The sequence below is a fragment of the Pomacea canaliculata genome, linkage group LG11 (assembly GCF_003073045.1).
Source record: "Pomacea canaliculata isolate SZHN2017 linkage group LG11, ASM307304v1, whole genome shotgun sequence".
Taxonomy (NCBI): Eukaryota; Metazoa; Mollusca; class Gastropoda; order Architaenioglossa; family Ampullariidae; genus Pomacea; species Pomacea canaliculata.
Window position 1 is genome coordinate 695,213 of NC_037600.1, and position 20,251 is coordinate 715,463.

Consider the following 20,251-nt stretch of genomic DNA (forward strand, 5'->3'; position numbering starts at 1 on the left):
AACCACATGTCAACAACCTACAGATAGTAACGTCGGTCGCTAAGTGCAAATAAGGCATCGATACTAGTTTTCCATCCAGTCGATGCCAAGCAAGATACCGGCGGTTGTGTAACGTGAAACGTATTAAATAAGGGAAGATAGCGGGAGGAGGCACGTGGCAAAGTTTATGAATTGACAGGTTCAGCAAAACCTTTTGTAAGGAAACAGAAACAGTCCCTAGCCCTATAATATTTCATACCAATGCCCAAGTTGGCACCAGCTGATTTTATGTTGGCCAGGATTTTTAGTGTAGTAGAGAAGTGTTCAGGCTAAGCGAACTGCCTTAATATCACGAGCATGCTCGTGGCTATGGCCCAGACACGGACCTTTGCAAAGAAAACGTTTTCCTCAGATCGTTCTTAACCTTCAAAGAGCCCCAGAGTGCCAGTGTACTAGCAAATGTCTTGGCAAACAAGTCTGAACATGGCATGTTGATTAACGTTCCAGTGTCCCAAATATTCGCCCTAAACCGCTGGTTTCCTATTACCTTCACACACAACTTTGCCGAACTTTGTCAAATGTTGGACTATATTTGGTTCAGAATGCACATTAGAGATATATGTGTGCGCTGCTTTGATTTATTTGCATTTCTTGCCACACCTTGCTACCGCCATGAAACGAAGGTGCACCTGTTGAAACAGATTGTGAGGGAGATGCACCATGTAGAAACAGGTCACAACACATAGGACAGGCGTAGACGGAAAATCTAAAATGTTTGTCTTTCACTCTTTACACAAAGTCGCATATGGACTCAAAGATTTCAATACTTCAAATGTTTAAGTTGGAAACCACACTCTTGGCTTTAAAAAAAAAAAAGAGGAAAAACTAATAACGGAATACATGATACTTGAGCGTATGATTATGCAAGTAGGTGAGTGTCAAGTCACGGATGTGGGTTGGTGAGGTGTTGGTAGGCAGGGAGCGGTTTGTTTAGACAGTCATCTTGAATAGGTGACCTTTTGCAGGCCGGTATGACGTCACGCCTTGGGATGCCTACATCCATTGAGCTTCTCCGGTTTCTTGCATCAGCACTCTGCAAGTTGAATGCATCGCTTAACACCATACCTGTATGAATTATTTACCAAGACGGACATTTTAACAAAGTGCCGCCCTACCTCAAACTTTCTTTAGGATCTTGGCCGACAGTGCGAAGCAGCAACCTTGCTGGCCGCTGACGTGGGATGTTCAAACAGGTAATAGCTGAGCTGAGGCGGAGATCAAAATGGCGGCTGGTCGGCTGTAACAACTCGCCTCCATCAGACGACTAAACAGACTTAGCCTGCCAAGACCACTCCCAACCGCCACAGTGACAGATGAAATTTATTTTCGATTTTCTGCAAAATAGAGGTTAAGGCTGGCTAGTTTCGGCGGGATAAGTAAATTTTTGTCTTGAGCTGCACAAGGGGCATAAAAGGACAGATGACATTTTGACCTAACAAAGGTCAAGATTTGACAACGAAATTCAAGATTTGTCCAAAACGAGTCATCAGCATGATAGGACGACAACCATTCCCGGCTGCATCAGTGGCAGTGGCCGGCAGTATCGTTCTATTTCATTTGCTAACCATCACAAGCTCAGTTCCACAATCAGAAGGTAAAGTTGTTTGTTTTTTTAATCTTTCAAGAAGTTTCAGGCGTAACGTATCTGTATTCACCTTTCACGGACATGATAGCCGTCTGCCTGAACAAATAGGCAGACAGGGATAGCCATCTTATTACGAATTAAAATGTGTTTGTTGATCAGCGATGCTGTAATGTGTATCTGACAACCCACCTACCCCCAACACACACACACACCGCATCGCATGCATAAACTGTAAATATTATATAAAGCGTGTTTGAAATTCAGCAGTGGGTGTGGAGCTCAGTTTGACGGAGTTTGGTAGCGTTCATTCCAAGACCCACAACCCACTGACGACGACATGAGCGCCTACAGGTCTTACACAATAGCGTTGTCTCGGGTTACTAAAAATAGATTGTGACGTCACGCAGCAGAGCTTCATGGGATTGCTTCCCGGACAAACGCTGCACGTTGTTCTGTTTATTCTACACTACGGCGACTGACGAAAAGCGACATTTTTGCTATTAATCTCTGAAACAATGCTGAAAACTGGAGGAACCAAGCACTGCTGTTGGGGTTTATGTAAATCGGACTCCAGATATCCAGAGCGGTTACCGGAGGGGACGTTTTTTATTCCATTTCCAAAGCCTGGTAAGACCAGTGACAAAATGACCCAGTGGGAAAGAGAACAGGCCAAGTTAAAGACTGAGAAAGCAAAGCGCTGGCAGTTTTTATGTGGGCGATCTGATTTCCAAAATGTGGAGAAAATAACCAGGAACACATATATCTGCTCTCTGCATTTTCTTGGTGGAAAAGGCCTAACATCTGAGAGCGACGAACCAATATTAGCGACGCTTACAGACGAGGAAACACAAAAGCCACAGAGACGTAAAAGGAAGGCTCCAGCGCAACGTGGCGACCAAACTGCACATTGTCAACGTGAACGTAGGAGAAAAAAGCTTCTCAAAGAAAACTCATCATTTCCAGAATCCACAGAACAAAGTGACAACATAACATTTGAAGACACAGGCGAAGCCGTGGCTGAGAGTGCATCTGCTGAATGTAAGTCGGCTAGCCCAAACCACAAAGCTACACAAACATCTTATGATCAGTACATGCTTGGAGCTAAAATCGAAACTATGATCATGAGAAACGCTGCTGCAGTGAAAAATGATCGAAGTGAACCTGAAGTTACCAACAGGATGGACCCAAGCTTTGTTTTGAAAGACAGGAAGAATACAAAGTTTTTAGTTGGACTATTTCCAGAGCAGTTTGGCTTTTTGTACACATTTCTTGGTCCAGCAAAATACAACCTTCAATACTGGGACTCCAAGGGAAATACCAGAGAAACCAGTGGGACAAATGAGAAGAAAACTGGTCCATCTAGGCGTTTTACCCCAAAAGAGGAACTTTTCATTACACTTCTGAGACTGCGAAGAGGACTTTCACTGAAAATGATTGCCTACATGTTTGACACATCTAAATCGTTAGTAAGCAAAATTTTTATCACATGGATTCAGTTTATGTTCCTACACTTCAAGTCTATGAATGTCCCTATGTTCCCAACAAAAGATATAGTTAAAACATCTTTGCCAAGAGTGTTTAGACAGTTTAAAAATGTCAGATGCTCTGTAGACTGCACAGAATTCTTTTGTCAAACACCCAGGGATTATGGGCAGCAAGGCAATGTGTATTCCTCTTACAAGCACCACACCACAATGAAAGGACTGATTGCAGTCACCCCTAAAGGTGCTGCATGTTTTGTCTCAGATCTGTATGAGGGAAGTGTTAGTGATGTTGATATATTTGAGAAATGTGGCATTCTACAACACATTGAACCAGGAGATGTTTTGCTTGTGGACAAAGGGTTTAAAGTGCAGGATTTGCTTTTGTCAAGACAGGCTACTATAAAAATCCCTGCGTTTCTAGGTAAGCGAGCTAGCCTGTCTGCAGAAGAGGAGATGGATACAAGGAGGGTAGCCAAGGCAAGAATTCATGTAGAACGCTTTAATGAAAGACTGAAAAAGTTCATGCTTCTCAGTAGAACTATCCCCCTAAGTCTCAGTTGTGTTGCCTCCCAAATGGTTTTTGTTGGATGCTGTTTGGTAAATTTTCAGAGTAGCTTATGTATTTAAAAGCAAGTGAAATGCTAATGTACCACATGTATTGGTCAAAGACAGAAATGTGGGAGTATTTTTACCAAAAACAGACTGAAAAGAATTTTTGGTGTTAAAATGATGGTCAACCTATCAATTCATTCAGGGGCATATGACAGAAAAGCATTGTAAATAAATCTGTATAGTAATTAATATTATAGGTTACAAGTACTGTTCTGCTTCATAGGAAACAAAGTGAAAAATAAAAAATAAAAACTGCATCTGATTTGCAAAGGGTCTTGAATTGTAACCGATATTTCAAAAATAAAAATAACAATAATAATAACAACCAACTTTATTAGTCCCAATGGGCAATTTAAATGGGAGGTGTGCTCTCTTTCCAATTAAAAAAAAAAAATCATTCCCATGCACACCTACACATCACATCACAGAATTTCCAGAGGAATGTGCTCTGAGTCAAGAGAGTGTTGAAAGAGGTGTTGAAACACTCCACCCAGTTGAACAGCACACCAATGCAGAGGGATCGCCGACAAGGAAGGCTCCAGGTACATCTTTCTCCGTTAAAACCACCGCCTCCATTTGCATTTTTCCAATTTGAAACTGTATTTTTTACACGCTCACGTTTTTGTTTTTGTTTTGGAACAATAAACTGCACAGCAACGCACTCGCTGCAAACGCTAGTGTAGTACATGCGGGGAATATAGTTGTCCGCTTTGCATTCCCAGAAGCCCTTGCGCGGCTAGATCGTGACGTCATCTGTGGAAAGCGCTATTCGCCATTAGCACCATTTCCCCACTTTCCATCGTAACATATGGGGTAACAGGATCGTAACATCACATATATCTTTCATCGGTAATGCTGACCCCACTTCGACCCAGAGTCAAATGCCAACCCCTAACAAGAGTCCTCAACCTTCAATCAACATTGTGATCGTGGTTTACATTGACCTTGCCAGTTTCTGGAATATTTCACCTTACAAATGAACTTCTTGTTTGTTTTGATTTTGTTGTTCTGCTGTAGCCAGAGCGATGCAGTACGGCTATATAACTTGTCCGGCTGTTAATGGCTCTGTTAGACAATAGTTGTTTAGCAATGGTTGTGCTCAGAACTGGCGTCACATCTTAAATCTGACCTGCACTTCAGAGACGACCAAGAAGCCGGTGATCACCAAGTGCTGGGAGTGTCTTAGCTACCACGAGGGTACACTTTTCACCCAGTGCCCTATGAATGACACCGTGGACCCGACCAGAACCTTCCTGGGCAACTGTACGGGCGCCTGTATGACCCACACAGACGACCGCAACCCTCAGTGTGAGTGTCCACCTGTGTGTGTGCTACTGTCTCTCACTCTCTGCTTAGACATACAACTTTTATGTCTTGTTTTATTCTGTCTCCAGCTGTACTATTCCAGTGTCGGTGTCAGTTGCAGACTGTACTAGCTGTACACCCTGCACTGTATATACACACTGTACTGTCGGCAAACACTCTACTACGATTACATACTACTTGAACATACGCTGTACTACCTACACACTCTTTGCACTACCTCGCAACATTAAGGCATTAACGACATATGTATACTGTTACATTAAAAATGAGATGATATACTGGTGTGAAAATTAGTTCTGAAGTGTTTATTAATGTTACCTGTGTCGATATCTGAATATTTTCACCAGCAGTCTCATAATGTTCATTCCCACCAAAGTTTACCCATTTTCGTTTCAAGTAGTTAGCAGCATTTTTTTTAAAAATATGTATTTAATATCCATGTAATTAATAAATAATGTGTGGACCCCACAGCTGCTTCTATTAGCATTGCTGTTGTCTGCCATGGTCCACTTTTATCATTATAATTGCTGTCTGTATTGGTGGTACGAGGCTATCCACTGCAGTCTGTAAATACCACTAGCTCTGTTTACAGTGGTGGTACGAGGCTGTCCACTGCAGTCTGTAAATACCACTAGCTCTGTTTACAGTGGTGGTACGAGGTTGCACAGCCACCCAGTGGGGCCTCCCGCCACTGCCTGACGACGGTTGCTACCCGTATTACTCCGAAATCTGGTGCATCTGCAGAAGTGATGGATGTAACGGAGTGAAACTAGGTCAGTGCTTCTACTTCATTTTGTCATCGACACTATCGTCTGCAAGTTTTTGGTGATGCTTGTGCTGATGTTATGTTCTCTATTCCGACCATCAGTTTGATGTAGTAAAAGGAATTATTATGGCTAGAGAAAAAGCGTGCGTGCCTGCGCGTTAGAGAGAAGTGGTGTGAAATAAACATGGTTATTAAGATTCCGGACCATAATCTTTACCTCTAAATACACAACAATCAAAACCACGGGTTGACTGAAGCGTTTGTCGCAGAAGTTGTTGCTTATTCGCCTCCGGCGTCGTCGTACACACAGCAGCTCCATACGCCACGACCCCCATAGTCACGTGCTCGGTCGGAGGCGGACGATGGCTATTCAAACCAACAGAAAGCCTAGACCCAACACAAAAACGAGACAAATGGTACAAACGACTATTTACACAACACGGATAAATCGTCAGAAAGAAAACAAGAAAGTAGGAAAAGAAAAAATCTCGTGCGCAAATAAGAAAAAGATATGTGCACACACTCTCTCTGTACAGCATGGAACAAGAGGGAAAGAAAGGAAAATTCCTTTAATGATGCCGATTGTCAGGGAGGATGATAAGGCTGGGAGAATGGTTACTCAGTATTTTTCTCCTTGTTCCCTTCACTCATCAACGCGCTGTCCTCGTAGGCGTATCCTCTGCCGATCCGTACCACTGATCAACACACAGTTCAGCTCAGATGAAGAATCACCAGGAGGCAACCCCGTCAAAACAGGACAAACAAACGAACAAGGAAAAAAAAAAAAAGAAGAAAAAGAGAGGAGTAGGAGATCAAAACTTTTAAGAGTGGGGGTGATTGACAGGGTTGTCCATGGGACATATTTTTCTATCCCGTCCCATCCCATCCCATGGCAATTTATGCCTGTCCCATCCCGTCCCATCCCACGGGATGTTTCCCATGGGATTCCCATGGTATTAACAATCCTATGGACAACACTGAAAACCACTTTTCGGCTTTTGTTCTATAATTCCTGCTACTTCACATACAATAGATGATTCAGAGGAAAGATTTAAATCCTTGATGAATGAAATAACAGTAAATTTATTTTGCAATATCAAGTATCGACTACCATGGGAAATACAAATGTGTGCTGTCCCATCCCATCCCATCCCATGGGACGTTTCCCATGGGATTCCCATTCCTATGGACAACACTGGTGATTGAAGCTCCCCCAAAGTCTGTCTGCAGTCAAGGTGTCTGACAATGGCGCTACTTATGACCTGGTGTTCAAAGCTCCCTTCAAGCTCTTAAACATAAAATAAATGCGCGCCTCACGCGCAGCTACAGAGACATCAAATACTCTGACTATCATAATGAAACATTACCAGCGCAGACAACACAAACTGTGTTGATCGCTGACACATACATACAGCCTCGCTCTCGCCGATCATAGCCGTTCCAGACCCGTAGATACAGAAACAAATCACTCACTTACCCAAACGGCTTAATGATGGATCTGTCAATTAAAAGCTTGTCAAACAGCGGCACCGGCCGAAGGACCATGATCTCACACCACCTGTGGCTTGGACAAGGCTGGTCAGGGCACAACAACAAATTCTGATAGGGACTGGAACCAACAGCTAGCCCCCACACTATCGAAAGCGAGCGGCCCCAGTATCTCTATAGACAGTGTCTCTATAAAAATATCTCTAGTGTCTCTATACTAGGTATCTCTACAGATAGTCTCTATAAAAGTATCTCTAGTGTCTCTATACTAGGTATCTCTATAGATAGTCTATAAAAGTATCTCTAGGTATCTCTATAGATAGTGCCTCTATAGACAGTATCTCTATAGACTCATGGCGTTTTACAGAAAATACAAGTTCAGTATGTCCACATCTTTCATGTTTTCATATCCATTTGCTTCGTTATCTCAAAAGTTAAGGTGGAAACATCGACGAAGCAAAATTCTTGTAGAAAAGAGACCGTAATCAAAACATATTTTTCATGGTATGATGATTTCCTTAAAAAATTACTAATTGATGCAACAACAAGACAGCCAGAGTCAAAAACAAATTGAGAAAGAAACCACTGTTGTTATTATTGGAGACATTTTTTACACCTGTTATTTTATTTTCATTTGGACACAAAGGAATATCCTGGTACTTAAACGTAGATTGACTTTCTTTGCTCAGAGAGTCTGTGTTTACATCATGGTTATTCGCTAATGGGGTCCATTCGTCGACACTGTGTGAAAACAGCCGCAGACTTCTCACGAAATAATCATATACTTGAACACGAACACCCACTTCACACACTCTCTATATATATATCCTTCTCTCGAGTTAAATATTAAAGATCACACACATAGGACACGTTCTCCCACAGCAGCAAGAGTTCCTTCTCAAGAACCTAACACCAAATTTCTTCTCGTTGAATTTGATTAATTGGAAGAAATTGTGAATGGTCGTTTAACAGGTACATTTTTTGACTTTGCAGATTTCGCCAACATAAAAAGCAAACAGCTTGACTACTTGGTGGACTACAGTCATGGCAGCAATAGTCCCAACTCTGCCCCTTGCTTGCCTCAAATGTGGGGTCCTGTGCTGCTTGCTCTGCCCTTGCTTGGCAAGTTGATAAATGCAGTGCTTGGCTTTCTTGAAAACGATGACTAATGCAGACAGTCTCGCAAAATCTCAGACATTTTCAGACATTTTCAGACTATCTCAGTCAATAGCATCGGTTAGTCTGTTATGTATCAATGATACCAAAATAAAGACATCCACCACGATTGCTGGCTGATTCCAGACTGAATCCAATATGAAGTCTCCCTCTACCTTAAGGCTGTTATCTTTCCTTTTTTATATATGTCTGTCTCTTTCTCTCGCACGCACGCACGTACACGTACACTTCTGTATAACTTAAACACCACACTTTTACACCCTGTACATTGTCTTTTCTTTTATCCTGTTAAGGAAAGTACAAAAGAGAGAGAAAAATATAAGTGAATATGGAACAGTAGTTAGTGTCATCTTAAGGTAAATAAACCTTTTAGATATAGTGAATGCAAGACGTATTTTTATTCCTTTCTTTACACTTCGCTACAAACTTTTCATCAATTTTTAGGTATTTTGCCTCGGTCTACACTTGACAAGAGACTTTTAAAACTGAAACAACACAAAGTATAATATAAATCATCTTACGAGGTTCTTTCAAAGTACAAATCAGTAAGAAAATTACCAAAAGATATTTAATGTATTACGCACAGAGTAGCTTCCCTTGGAATAATTGTCTCCCTTCGATATCATTCTCCATATATTCATCACTAAACTTGCTTAATTCCAAACAAAGAAAATTACATGCCTTCAAATGTATTTTATACCGTTTACAACATATTATTACAAATGTTCGCGTATTTGTTGTGTTTGTTTATTTATTGTTCGTATACTTCATTCAATAAAAACACGTGAATATTCATGATATATCATGTCAGGTGGTCAGATATGGTAGACACATGGAGACAACAAGCGAGAGAAAGAAACTGAGACGGGGATGGGAGGGACAGGGAATGAGAAACTATCGAGAGGAAAGCGATTTAATTAGACATTAAATATATATATATAGAAGGGGAGTTATTTAATAGAAAAATGTTCACAAAACGTGTGAAGGATCATGTGATTATTGCATAAATTAAGCTAATGGTTACAATATGGATTTTGTTATGAAACTTAAATTATCAGTGTACTTGGGTTTTGGTAACGGGATCTTTTGAGAAAAATTTATTGTCTGTAAGATGAGGAAATGGGAGTAAACATGGAAAAAAAATATTGAAAATCATCTCGACTGGGGAGTGGTTCATTTTCATCATATTCTTTCTCTTCTATCAACTCGATCTGTCATGTCTCCCGAGCCCAACTAGCTGATCATTTTCTTTTGGGGGGGGGGGGGGCGGGAGGTGGCACATCTGATGCCAAGCAGGGAAGAAGAGGATGAAGGTGTCGGAACCTAAAGGTGCGCACAGCATAAACCTATTCGATCAGTACTCATGTGACGCAGATTACTTCCACCAGTCGCCCCAGATGTGGAGTGGGCAGCAGAAGCTGGGTGAGAAAGGTAAGGTAGGGAGAGAAAGAAAAGATAGGCAGCATATCCTCACAGAACCCCGAGGTAACGGCTCTGGCGATTGACTCCTACCACCATCATGTCACGGGACTACTTTAAACTTTTTTTAAAAAAAAGACTCGGAAACATAGTTGTGCATTGTCAAATTCTTTATTTTCCACTCTCCAAAAGGAAAGAGAAAAATAAAACTTAAAATGCGAACTATCTGAGTCACAAAACATGGGTTACATGGGTGGACAAAAGCGCCAACAACAGAACATTAATTTGTTGTCTGTCACATTGATCTCGGTGTCCTCGGCACACGCATTTCTCTGCACTTTAATATTTTAAAGATATAACAAAGAATTAATTCACTACAGCTTTTTCATATCGTATTTTATAAAGCTGTTTCAGATTGTTTTTTCTGCCTGTTACTCGTGATAGTCCTTCTAACCTAAACTTTACTAATGAACGTGCTTCTAACCTAGCTACACACTGATCGTCAATTTTATAATTATTGTGCTTCTAACCATCTCTGTGCGCGAGATAGCGAGAGAGGGAGACTGAGTCACGAGTGTACCTCTCCCCAGTGAGATTGTTGTGTAGAAGAGGGTGGTGTCCTTCGGCGCTGGATGCGGCGCGGTACTCGACCCTTGACGAGGTATGGCATCTTTTTATGTATTACTTATGAAATTGTATTAATGACATCTTCTGTGAAATTGTAAGGGAACTTATGTATGTTTCGAAGTTGTCAACATATGAGAGAAAGATGTGTGAACTGAGGAACATAGTTTAGACATTGTAGTATAGTGTAACCTCGAGTTACAGGTTTTAACTGTATGGACTGAAAGAGCTGGAGCTCTACTGGATAACGAAGAATCGCCAGGACTATTTCGGGATCAACGGGTTAATTTGGATCAGCACGTGGGCTAGGAGCTCCGTGACGTCAGCGCGGATGACCTCCCCTGTGACCCTGGGATCCGCCTGACCGACACGGCCAGTGTGTACGGCCTTATCCTGGAATTGTGAAGGTGGTCAGCTCGCATCCCACTCGCGGACCAAATCGAAGACGGCTTTGGCGTAACTGTTTGCAGTGCGAGCTTAAACATATATGATGGCATGGCGCAGCTCCTACACCTGTGTCACTCAGAATAAGGTGACCAGACGTTTTGGGGGCAAAAGCGGGACACGTGCCGATGATGGTGTCGTCACCGTCAAAGAACGCCGAAAAAAGTGATTTTTAAAGACAACCGGGACATTTGATGGACTTGCCAGAAAGCCAGAAAGCGGGACATTGGGCGTGAGCAGGCGGGACGTCTGGTCACCTTACTCAGAACCTTGTTTGTACCCTAGTGGTGAGGCCGCACACAGGAAACACTCCAGCCCCCAGAGGTTCAGTTGACTGAAAGGCACAAATATGATGAGATTTTGCGCTGCCGACTTAGGAGTAGTGTGGGACTGCTCCAGAAAAAAAAACCCCAAAAAACAGCATAGGAGTCTGATATGGACATGGTCATCGAGACAGTGACAGGTGGAGGATAACACTGGCAGCCACCATCGCGCAAGTAGTCAGGTCCTGGTAAAGGTGCAAACATGAAGGTGGCACAACCCGCACCACGTGAAAGCCTCATGATAGATGGGAAGACAATTATGGCGCTGCACTGCAGCATCATATGATGGTGCACTGACCAATGACACCTATGACACATTTTAGATCTGACTCTGAATGTGACACAGTGGTGACCTTATCTAGGTATTCTGGTTTCTCCCCTCATCACCTTGTCTACTGTTAAATTTCTGGGGATTGAAATACCCCAAAATGCTCCTTACATTGTTTTTCACTCAGCTGATCATGAATTCGATGCATAAAAATAGAACTGGTAAACAAGGCAGCAAGGCTAACAATCTGTTTAATGTGGAGGGGCAAAAATTTGGTCCACACAATTTCTACATTACAGGATCACACATGTTAAAGTGCTAATTTTTACAAATCAGATAAAATTGCATTTAAAATTGGATAACTTTTGTAAAATATATCACTGTATCAAATCTCATTAAAGTGGATCTGCTAAAGCAGTAAAATCAAATAATATAATAATAATAATATATTCAAATAACATAAGAACATGCTAATTTGTGGAACAGAAGCCAAGCCTTATTCAAAGTTAAAAATAAAAAGACAGGTGTTAATGTTCTTCATTCTGAAACCATAAATATAGGTATCCTCAGAATGTTTTTATGTTCTTGGTTGAATGTGTTTCTCAGCAAAAAATTATTTAAAGCATCAATTACTGCAGCAGTCAACAGACATAGCAAATGTTGAGCAAATATCTCTTTGACACAAATGAACATTAAAGACAGCTCAGATGCAGATATACAGTTAAACTTACTGGATGAATTGATGGACAGGTCACAACGATCAGAAATTCAAATGAAAGACAATTATGTTAGAAACCTGCTGGATGGAAAATTTCTATCACAGACCAAAAAAATATGCATTCTGCAGTTTACCTTTTTAAAAATAATCCAATGAATCTATGTATAGCTTATAACTTACCTGTACAAAACATACAAAAATGCACATAGAATGTTCAAGTAAGCTGGAAACAACTCTTCTCATGGAAGAAGAATAACCTTTTGTAAATACATTGGTAGTTACACTTTACAAATTCACATCCAAAGTATATATTTTTTGGTGTGCATTTTGTGTCATTTTCTATTAAAGATCGAAATTCATATCTGTATGAGTGGTGATTCTTAAGATATGCAGAACAAAGACATGGAGCCTCACCCACACTGTTATGGCTGGTCTTGATCTATGTTACATTGATGCCTAGGAGACAACAACTAGCTCATAGGTATTATCACAATAGTATACACTTGCAAGATCGTCCAGAATTGTTCTGAAGACTTCATATTTCAGTGGGGCAGTGCTAGTGTGCAAAAAAATACAAGTTACAACTATAGGCAGTGCATTTAGAAACTTTAAGGCACAACAGGAAGTCATGTCACTTGAAGTGCAAACAGATACTCTGAGACAACTGCTATAAAATGACAGCTCATTATAATATCACATACCTTTATTTGTTTCTATTACCCTCCACCTCCTCAATGTTTTCTGCAGGTTACTCAGTTCTTGATCTCCAACCATTCATTACATTTTCATAACTGTTTTCTCAGCTAGTGTGTTGAAGACATTCAGCCATCTTTCCAGTTAACATTTTGCAAACCCATGCTTCAGTCTCTTTCCATTTAAGATTTCAACAACTCCATCCTTTCACAACTCCTTAGCTCTAGTCCTTAATACACAGGAATAGCTCTAGTCATCTTATCTCCCACCACTTCTACAAAAATATAAAAATCAATCTAGGTGTACGAAACAAATATTAAAAAACCTTACCCCTCATTAATAAAAAAAAATTCCATCGCAAGAATCAAGAGAGAACTCAAGAGCTGAATAAAAAATCTTAGTAACAATACCAGGTTGAGAAGGTTGGAAGCAGCAAACAGTTTTTTAATCACCACAGACGACTATGGCCATATTGTCTTGCATTTTGTAGATGCTGGTTCCGAAGGACACCCATGACAGTCCATGAGGTATTATTGATGCCAACAAGGGAAGAGTTGTTGAAGTAGCTGCCAGTGTAAATTGATGGTTTCTGCTGCACTTTGCCTGGGACAGTCATGCTGGGCTCTCTAGCAATAGGTGAACATTGAACATTGTTATCTTACATGGGATTTTCATTAGACTATTGATAGTTGAGTGGAAACACGAAGCGCAAAGCAGACTGATTTAAGATTAACGAAAAAAAAAGAGTAACATGTATCAAAAAAAGGTCATTGTTTATGAAGCTGTAAGAAAGAAAGAAAATTATCCAGTGCAGGCAAGACTAATTTAATGTGTTACAAGTTTCTTTGTTAAAAAAATTAATTTTACAGAAATGAAAATGATGAGTGCGAACAAATGGTTAAGCAAGACAGCGCCATCTGTCGCTCATTTAAGTATGTATAGACTCAGAATGTTTAATGTTTCTAGGACAGACAAACAGTAACTTACTTTATCCCTAGTATTGTTGCTTGACATATTTTATTCCATTCTTTTCTTACATGTTGTTATTCTTTTACAGGACATGTTCTTACTCTTTTGCCCTGACATTTAATGTGTCCTGTTTCCCTAGCATATGCTTATCCTTTTGTCCTGTGACATTTGTTCCCTGTTGCATAACATGTCTATCTTGTTGCCCTGATAAATCCTTACCCTGTTGCCCTGACAAATCCTTACCCTGTTGCTAGATTTATAGCAGCAGTCTGGGTTTTGCCCACACGAGGGTCAGAGGGTATGAGTAGGTGGCCATTGCGACCTTGGTACAGCTGATGCCTGTAGAAGGCATTTGAGTAGTCACTGGGAGGTCTGTCCCGTTGCAGTATCTGAGAAGAAGCATCTGAAACAAGAGAAAGTTGTGGCCAAGCATTTGAAGATGCCAGTGGTGAATCCTCATTTACAACTTTGTACAAATAACCTCACACTGTGAAACTGAAAGGTCATCTGTAATAGTGCCAACACAAAGTATGGCCACACCATTCTTCAATTTTTAGCAGAAACTCATTTAGGTTAGTAGCCCAGGGAGATCCCAACGTACAATGTTGACTTCCTTAATAGCTTCACTAGCTTGAATTCTGCTTTAACCAAATAGATTTGTTCTATTTTTTTTTTTTTTTTAGTAAGACACAGAAAAGCAAACTTGGAAAATGGCCTTTGTCACAAATACCACAAGTAATATAAGGTTTTGTCTTTTCTGAGCAATAAAAGTACTTGTATCTCCCATTATCTCTGCAGTACCTTCAGCAGTGGAAGCTCCATCAAGTTGTTGCTGAACACAGTTAGTGGATCTCTGCTGACTGTGCACAGAAGGAAACTGTTCAGAGGGTGTCTTCACCTGGTAGCGGCTGTACATGGCAGCGTGTAGAGGCATATTCTGACTGCCGCTGCCAGTGGCAGTGGTGTGTAGGGATTGATCAGTCAAGCTAAAGAGAAAAGCAGCATGATCTCAGCTGACCCACAAATGGTGAACTGATAATAAGAGTGCAAAATAATAAGAGATTAACAAAAGCATGGCTATAACTGGCTTGATGAGAATGATGAAAATAAAACATCACCATGCACTGTTGTTTTCAAGCCAACTGAAGATTCACTTCAAAGTGGAATAACAGAGATATTTTAAACAGATTATTAATGTCATTGTTACAGTGCTAGGTCACAGATATTATGCATTCCTTACAGAATGCTGAGTAAATGAGTAATAAAAAAATCACATTTATATAGAGTCTTTCTCTAGCATCAGACAGATTCAAAGTGCTTTACATATATACAGGTGTGCAAGAAAAACCTTTTTAGGGCAGGCATCACATGTACCTTCATGAACACACATAGAAAAATGCACACATGGGAAATATAACTAAAGTTGATTGATATAGGTCTTTATCCGAAACCAAAGGCAGGCTCAAAGAACTTACAAAAAACAAATGTACAGATTATAAGAGATATAGTTTCTACATGTCAGCATCAAGAAGATGTCACTTTCAAAATGAAAAGGGGAGATATTAACTAAATAAAACCATGCATACCCATCCTCTGGGCTCCCAAGCTGGCTGGGTGTCTGCCTCGATCTTGGTCGTACTGGGAGATCTTTATGCGAAATCTGTAGGACAAGGGACTATGGGAATTATGAACATTTACAATAAGTACGTGAACTTAACCTGTTTAAGCTATACAAAAGTCTCAATGAACAAGAAGTTGCAGCTAATGGATAGTGACTTTCCTCACACAATCACGATCTGAAAGGAAAACTTTGCACTGGATCCTTATTCTTGCACATTAGTAAATGATCATCATTTTATTCACAATCATCAGTTCACTTCTGAAGATGAATATCGTCATTTTTCCAAATTACTTGTGATTGCTCTGCAGTTAGGTGGTCAGAGAGGCGTAATTACTTAATTATTGATATCTGCAAAGTCCTTGTCCTAAAGCCCTCCAGTGCAACACATCTTTTTTATTTTTTAATGTAAAAATTTGCATGAAAGGACAGTGTTTTTTTTCAAACCACATCAACAGCCCTACTCTTCCAACCACAGCTGCACAAAATTGCTAATATTTTTTACAATCATCCTGTTTACAATGTTTACTTTGAAACAAGAAACATCAAGCCAGAAGACCAAATACCAAGATTTGAAGTTACTAGTCTGTCCTGTCTAACCCAATCCCCAAATCAATGAAAATTTCACGTCTTTTGTACCATAGCATTTTGTTGCTGTGGTCTTACAGATCCTGAAGATTTTATGCGGAGGGCATGGCCAGAAGGAGGCAGACTGTTGTTTGAAGGGAGGCCTGTATGTGAGCGATGAAACCTATCCACAATACTGTCACCTTGTCTGCTCTGTTCTGGTTTCCCTGGTTCAGTATAAACACAATGTCCAAACATGTCTGAACTGTAATGATTCTATTAACAAAATATTGAAATATTTATTTAAAGAAGAATAAAAACTAACTATTAAACATAATTACAAACTTACTGTGCCCGCCTTCCATAGAAAATTTATTTTCTGACAAGAAATGCATGACCCTTGAGCTTTACCTCTTTATTACAGGCTGTTAGAACATGAAGACAAACTGTCAGTGATCTCAGCCTATGGTAAAGAATATGTGTTCTTTAGGTCTCTGGACCTAAGGTGATTAAATCTTACTTTTAACAGGGTTGTCAGCTGGTCTTATAGTATATCCATGATGATGGAATTTCTGATAGTCAACATCTACAAAGAAAAATACTCAAACTGATATTGTAATGGTCAAGAATGATGATCTTAATATACTATCAGAAATAAGGGTTATCTTTTAAAACAATCTAATAGGGTTTTTTCTTTACTAAATGCCTATACATTTGTACAAAGTGTAAATGTATGCAATTTGTTCCGAAAGAAAGCTTTGTTCATTTAAAATTTGGCATCATGAAAACCTTACACTGCATTGTCTTGAAAATATTAAAAAATTTTATCTTTTAATTTATAGTCACAATTTTTTTTATTTTGCATTGGGGTTAAGTTTACCCCTTGTACACACATACATGCACTAATCCCTTCCCCTTCACCACACACACACACACACAAATACATCTATGACACATATAATACATCCTTTATTGTTTAGTTTCATGAACCAGAGATGGGAAATTTTGCTTTGTAGGAAGCACAAATAATGAACCAAATCTAGTTGCATCCCACACACCCATACAATTATTACACTCCTAAACGCCCCCTCTCATAGCAATAATTATCAGAGGTGCATGCAGACACATACACATACATAAGGTACTTGCAGATATGTAGAGAACTACACAATCAATTTATGTCAGTAAGCAAGTGCCTAATGTAAGACACATTTCACATATACTTTAAAAATATACAAAGCGAGAATTCCTCACCTGATCTGTTGGTAAAAAATCCTTCAAAGATGACAAAATTATTAACCTGTGGAATTTCATTAGACAAACCATAGTGCTTAGACAAAAACGATAAGAACTTTGCGGATGGTCGATCTATTGCCAGATGTTGTGGTACCACATTTTCACTCTGTAAAAACAAGGTTAATGCCACAAAGAAAATAATTTTAATATCTCCTAATATAACACATGCCTGTAATATTACACATATATTTATATATAACTAATGTCATAAAAAAATAAGAAGAAAATAAATAACAAAAGAATAAAACAAAAATCTAGGCTACAATTCTACACAGAACACAAGAGTTTCAGCATACACATCAACCACTATCACGAATGAGCTGCTTTTATGCCCACTGCCATTTATGATGTAAACTGGATCAATACAACAGACAGATAATTGCCTATAGAATTAACATGATGACTTCTTTATTCTTTTTTCATGTCTGCTCATTTACTATAAAATTGCAACAGGAGAAAGGTTTGTTGCTGTTTATTACCACATTTAAAAAAAATATAAATATATATATATGTGTGTGTTTTAGAATATGTATAATTCTACTTTGAATTGTTTTGTATCAACCGATCGTATTTAATACAATTTTTATAAATTATGTATAAATATAGAATTATAAGAATCAATATTTTTGTAGAATGGTCATTGCAGGCAAATCTCCCACTACTCTGAATACTCCACCTTTAACATGAAGCCAAACAAGTGGTGACCACAGCCCCTTCGCTGGCGAGACTCATGCACATAAAAGTCAAGAACACAAAGTGGGTTCATCTCCCATTGTTGCCCATGTCTGTCGTAGACAAAAAGCTTTTTGTGTCCTACTTTCAAGATACCAATGACTGAGCCACTGCCTCTGATTGACAGAAAAAAATGGCATCCTGTGTGATGATCTTGGAAAAGAACAGTAGAGAGCAAGGTAAAGGATGCCAGAACCACATGGGCCCAGCTGAGGGCAACTGCCCAAAAACAGATCAACTGAACAGGTGTTGTTGGGGCCTTATGATCCTCAAGTAGTAGCAAGGACTATAATAAACTAAACTGTGTGATGGTCACTCTCTTTTAATGAAACAGAAGCTATTGGTAATAACAGAAGGAAAAAAAAATTGACACATCGCAGAAAACTCAATGAATGACATGTAAAGTCTTTTATTTTGTTTCATTCAGCAGGTTTGTGTCTTTCTTAATGTGTGTCTTTTAATAAATGTATACAACTAGAAAACATTAAATTTCTTAAATTTTTTATTGTTTAAAAAAGTCCTTAAAAATTTTCCAAATGTTAAGGTCTAACATTATTACTATTTGAAAAATGCTATACATAATAAGAAGACTAGCAAGTTTTCTCAACATTAAATATATTTTACGAAGAAATAAAATGTACTGTGCTTAATCCTACTTGTTTCCTTCAGGATCTGTCATAATATAAAGATGATGGTCAGATAACTCTATTTTCCTTCCTGTTGTGATGGGGCCATACAATCCTTGAGCCTGAAACATAAGAACCATCACATGGCTTGCTACTCAAACGAAGCAAAAGTCTTTTTTAAGCATGGTTTCTTGCTGCGTTATGACAACATCTCACATAGATATTTAAACCTCAATTTTTTTTTTCTTTTACCAACTGTTATCTTGTCTATCTCATCTCTTCTTGCATTATGGGCAAAGTAGATTCCTCCCTTACCCTAGTTATGAATTACATGCTCACTTTGTGTCAAACATCTTGCCAAAAAAATCTGTGTTGCCACCTTGGCCAATTGCCATGCATTTGTGTTGGATGGATGGTGTCATGTTAACAAGTTGGGGTTGTAATTTTTAACAATACAAATCGCACAAAAACTTTCCATCCTTAATCTTCTGTTTTTTCTTGGGTATTCTACATTATCTTTAAATTACCTAAATGAATTAATAAATAAAATAAATTGTAAAATAATGTGGCAACTATTTAAAGAATAAACCCTGAGAGAACTGCACTAACCTTGGCAGAGGCCTCCCCCATCTTGTCAATAATCTGGAATAGTTCTTTCCGCATTATCTGAAAACTGGATAAAAACAAGAACAATGTAAAGATAGAATAAAATCATTAAAATATGTTAAAACATCACTTTCTAAGCAAAACATAATAGTTTCAGTCTTAGCTAAACTGTATGTCATAATGTTAAACTGTTAGACGCACACATACACAAAGGCAAATGATAAAATTGCCATCAATAAAATAAAAATATGCATTAAAAGTCTAAAAGAAAAATACTACCAGTCCTTGATCTTTCTTACCGATCTTAATTGGTATTATTAATGCCTTGGTGTGAAAACTGCCAGTGATTTAATTTACGCAATATGTTAATATGTTTATTTACGCTGAGATTCAGACTTACCATCAACCAGCCAGTTACCCTCCCCCTGCCCAACTTGCCTCAAAAACAATTAATTTATAAGTATACTGATCTATCGATATAGATCTATACCTATGATCTATATATGATTTTCAACTGTGTACGAACACTATAGAGTGCGGAAAAGATCTCGTTTATTAACTATTTTTATCTATTATATAACAGCATTTTACAAAAAAATATTATGCTACGCCTCTACAATATTTGCCGAAACCATAAACTATGAAACTATAATGTATACTCTAACATAGTCTGCATATTTTATTATCGTACACCCACTTGCAGCCAACGCGTCTGCAGGGTTGAAGTTGGCAGTCAATTTTAGTAAAGACGTCTTTAAATAGGAAACTAACGTTAATATCAAACTCCATTTTATGACAAAGCAGGCAGTTTTATTGTAAAGATACGTCTGATCAAACCCCTGTTTCTTTGGTGGTCGCCATGTTTACTTCAC

General features: G+C 39.0%; 2 protein-coding genes across 2 annotated transcripts; one reads left to right on the top strand and one right to left on the bottom strand.

Moving 5' to 3' along the window:
- Positions 1-1,237: 1,237 nt before the first annotated feature.
- On the top strand, positions 1,238-9,252 carry LOC112576230. The gene is made up of 4 exons (XM_025258527.1): positions 1,238-1,633; positions 4,861-5,028; positions 5,694-5,819; positions 8,294-9,252. Exons 1-4 carry the CDS (start codon positions 1,531-1,533, stop codon positions 8,467-8,469), a joined length of 573 nt encoding a protein of 190 aa, XP_025114312.1. The 5' UTR covers positions 1,238-1,530; the 3' UTR covers positions 8,470-9,252.
- A 2,537-nt stretch (positions 9,253-11,789) lies between these two features.
- LOC112575932 (alpha-tubulin N-acetyltransferase-like) lies at positions 11,790-20,240 on the bottom strand. Its single transcript, XM_025258076.1, has 11 exons — positions 20,217-20,240; positions 19,383-19,446; positions 18,804-18,895; positions 18,092-18,263; positions 17,374-17,521; positions 16,640-16,705; positions 16,192-16,346; positions 15,521-15,594; positions 14,736-14,920; positions 14,178-14,337; positions 11,790-13,591 (listed from the first exon to the last, which is right to left on the bottom strand). Exons 2-11 carry the CDS (start codon positions 19,434-19,436, stop codon positions 13,414-13,416), a joined length of 1,284 nt encoding a protein of 427 aa, XP_025113861.1. The 5' UTR covers positions 19,437-19,446; positions 20,217-20,240; the 3' UTR covers positions 11,790-13,413.
- Between the last annotated feature and the right edge of the window lie 11 nt (positions 20,241-20,251).

Bases quoted from the DNA above. Each gene is read 5' to 3' on its own strand.
- LOC112576230 (XM_025258527.1), top strand. From the start codon at position 1,531: ATGATAGGACGACAACCATTCCCGGCTGCATCAGTGGCAGTGGCCGGC. The intron at 5,029-5,693 runs GTGAGTGTCCAC...CTCTGTTTACAG, and splicing joins AGACGACCGCAACCCTCAGT to TGGTGGTACGAGGTTGCACA. The intron at 5,820-8,293 runs GTCAGTGCTTCT...TTGACTTTGCAG, and splicing joins ATGTAACGGAGTGAAACTAG to ATTTCGCCAACATAAAAAGC.
- LOC112575932 (XM_025258076.1), bottom strand. From the start codon at position 19,436: ATGCGGAAAGAACTATTCCAGATTATTGACAAGATGGGGGAGGCCTCT. The intron at 17,522-18,091 runs GTGGAGTATTCA...TTGTTTTTACAG, and splicing joins TGTTTGGCTTCATGTTAAAG to AGTGAAAATGTGGTACCACA. The intron at 16,347-16,639 runs GTAAGATTTAAT...ATACTGAACCAG, and splicing joins AGCTGACAACCCTGTTAAAA to GGAAACCAGAACAGAGCAGA.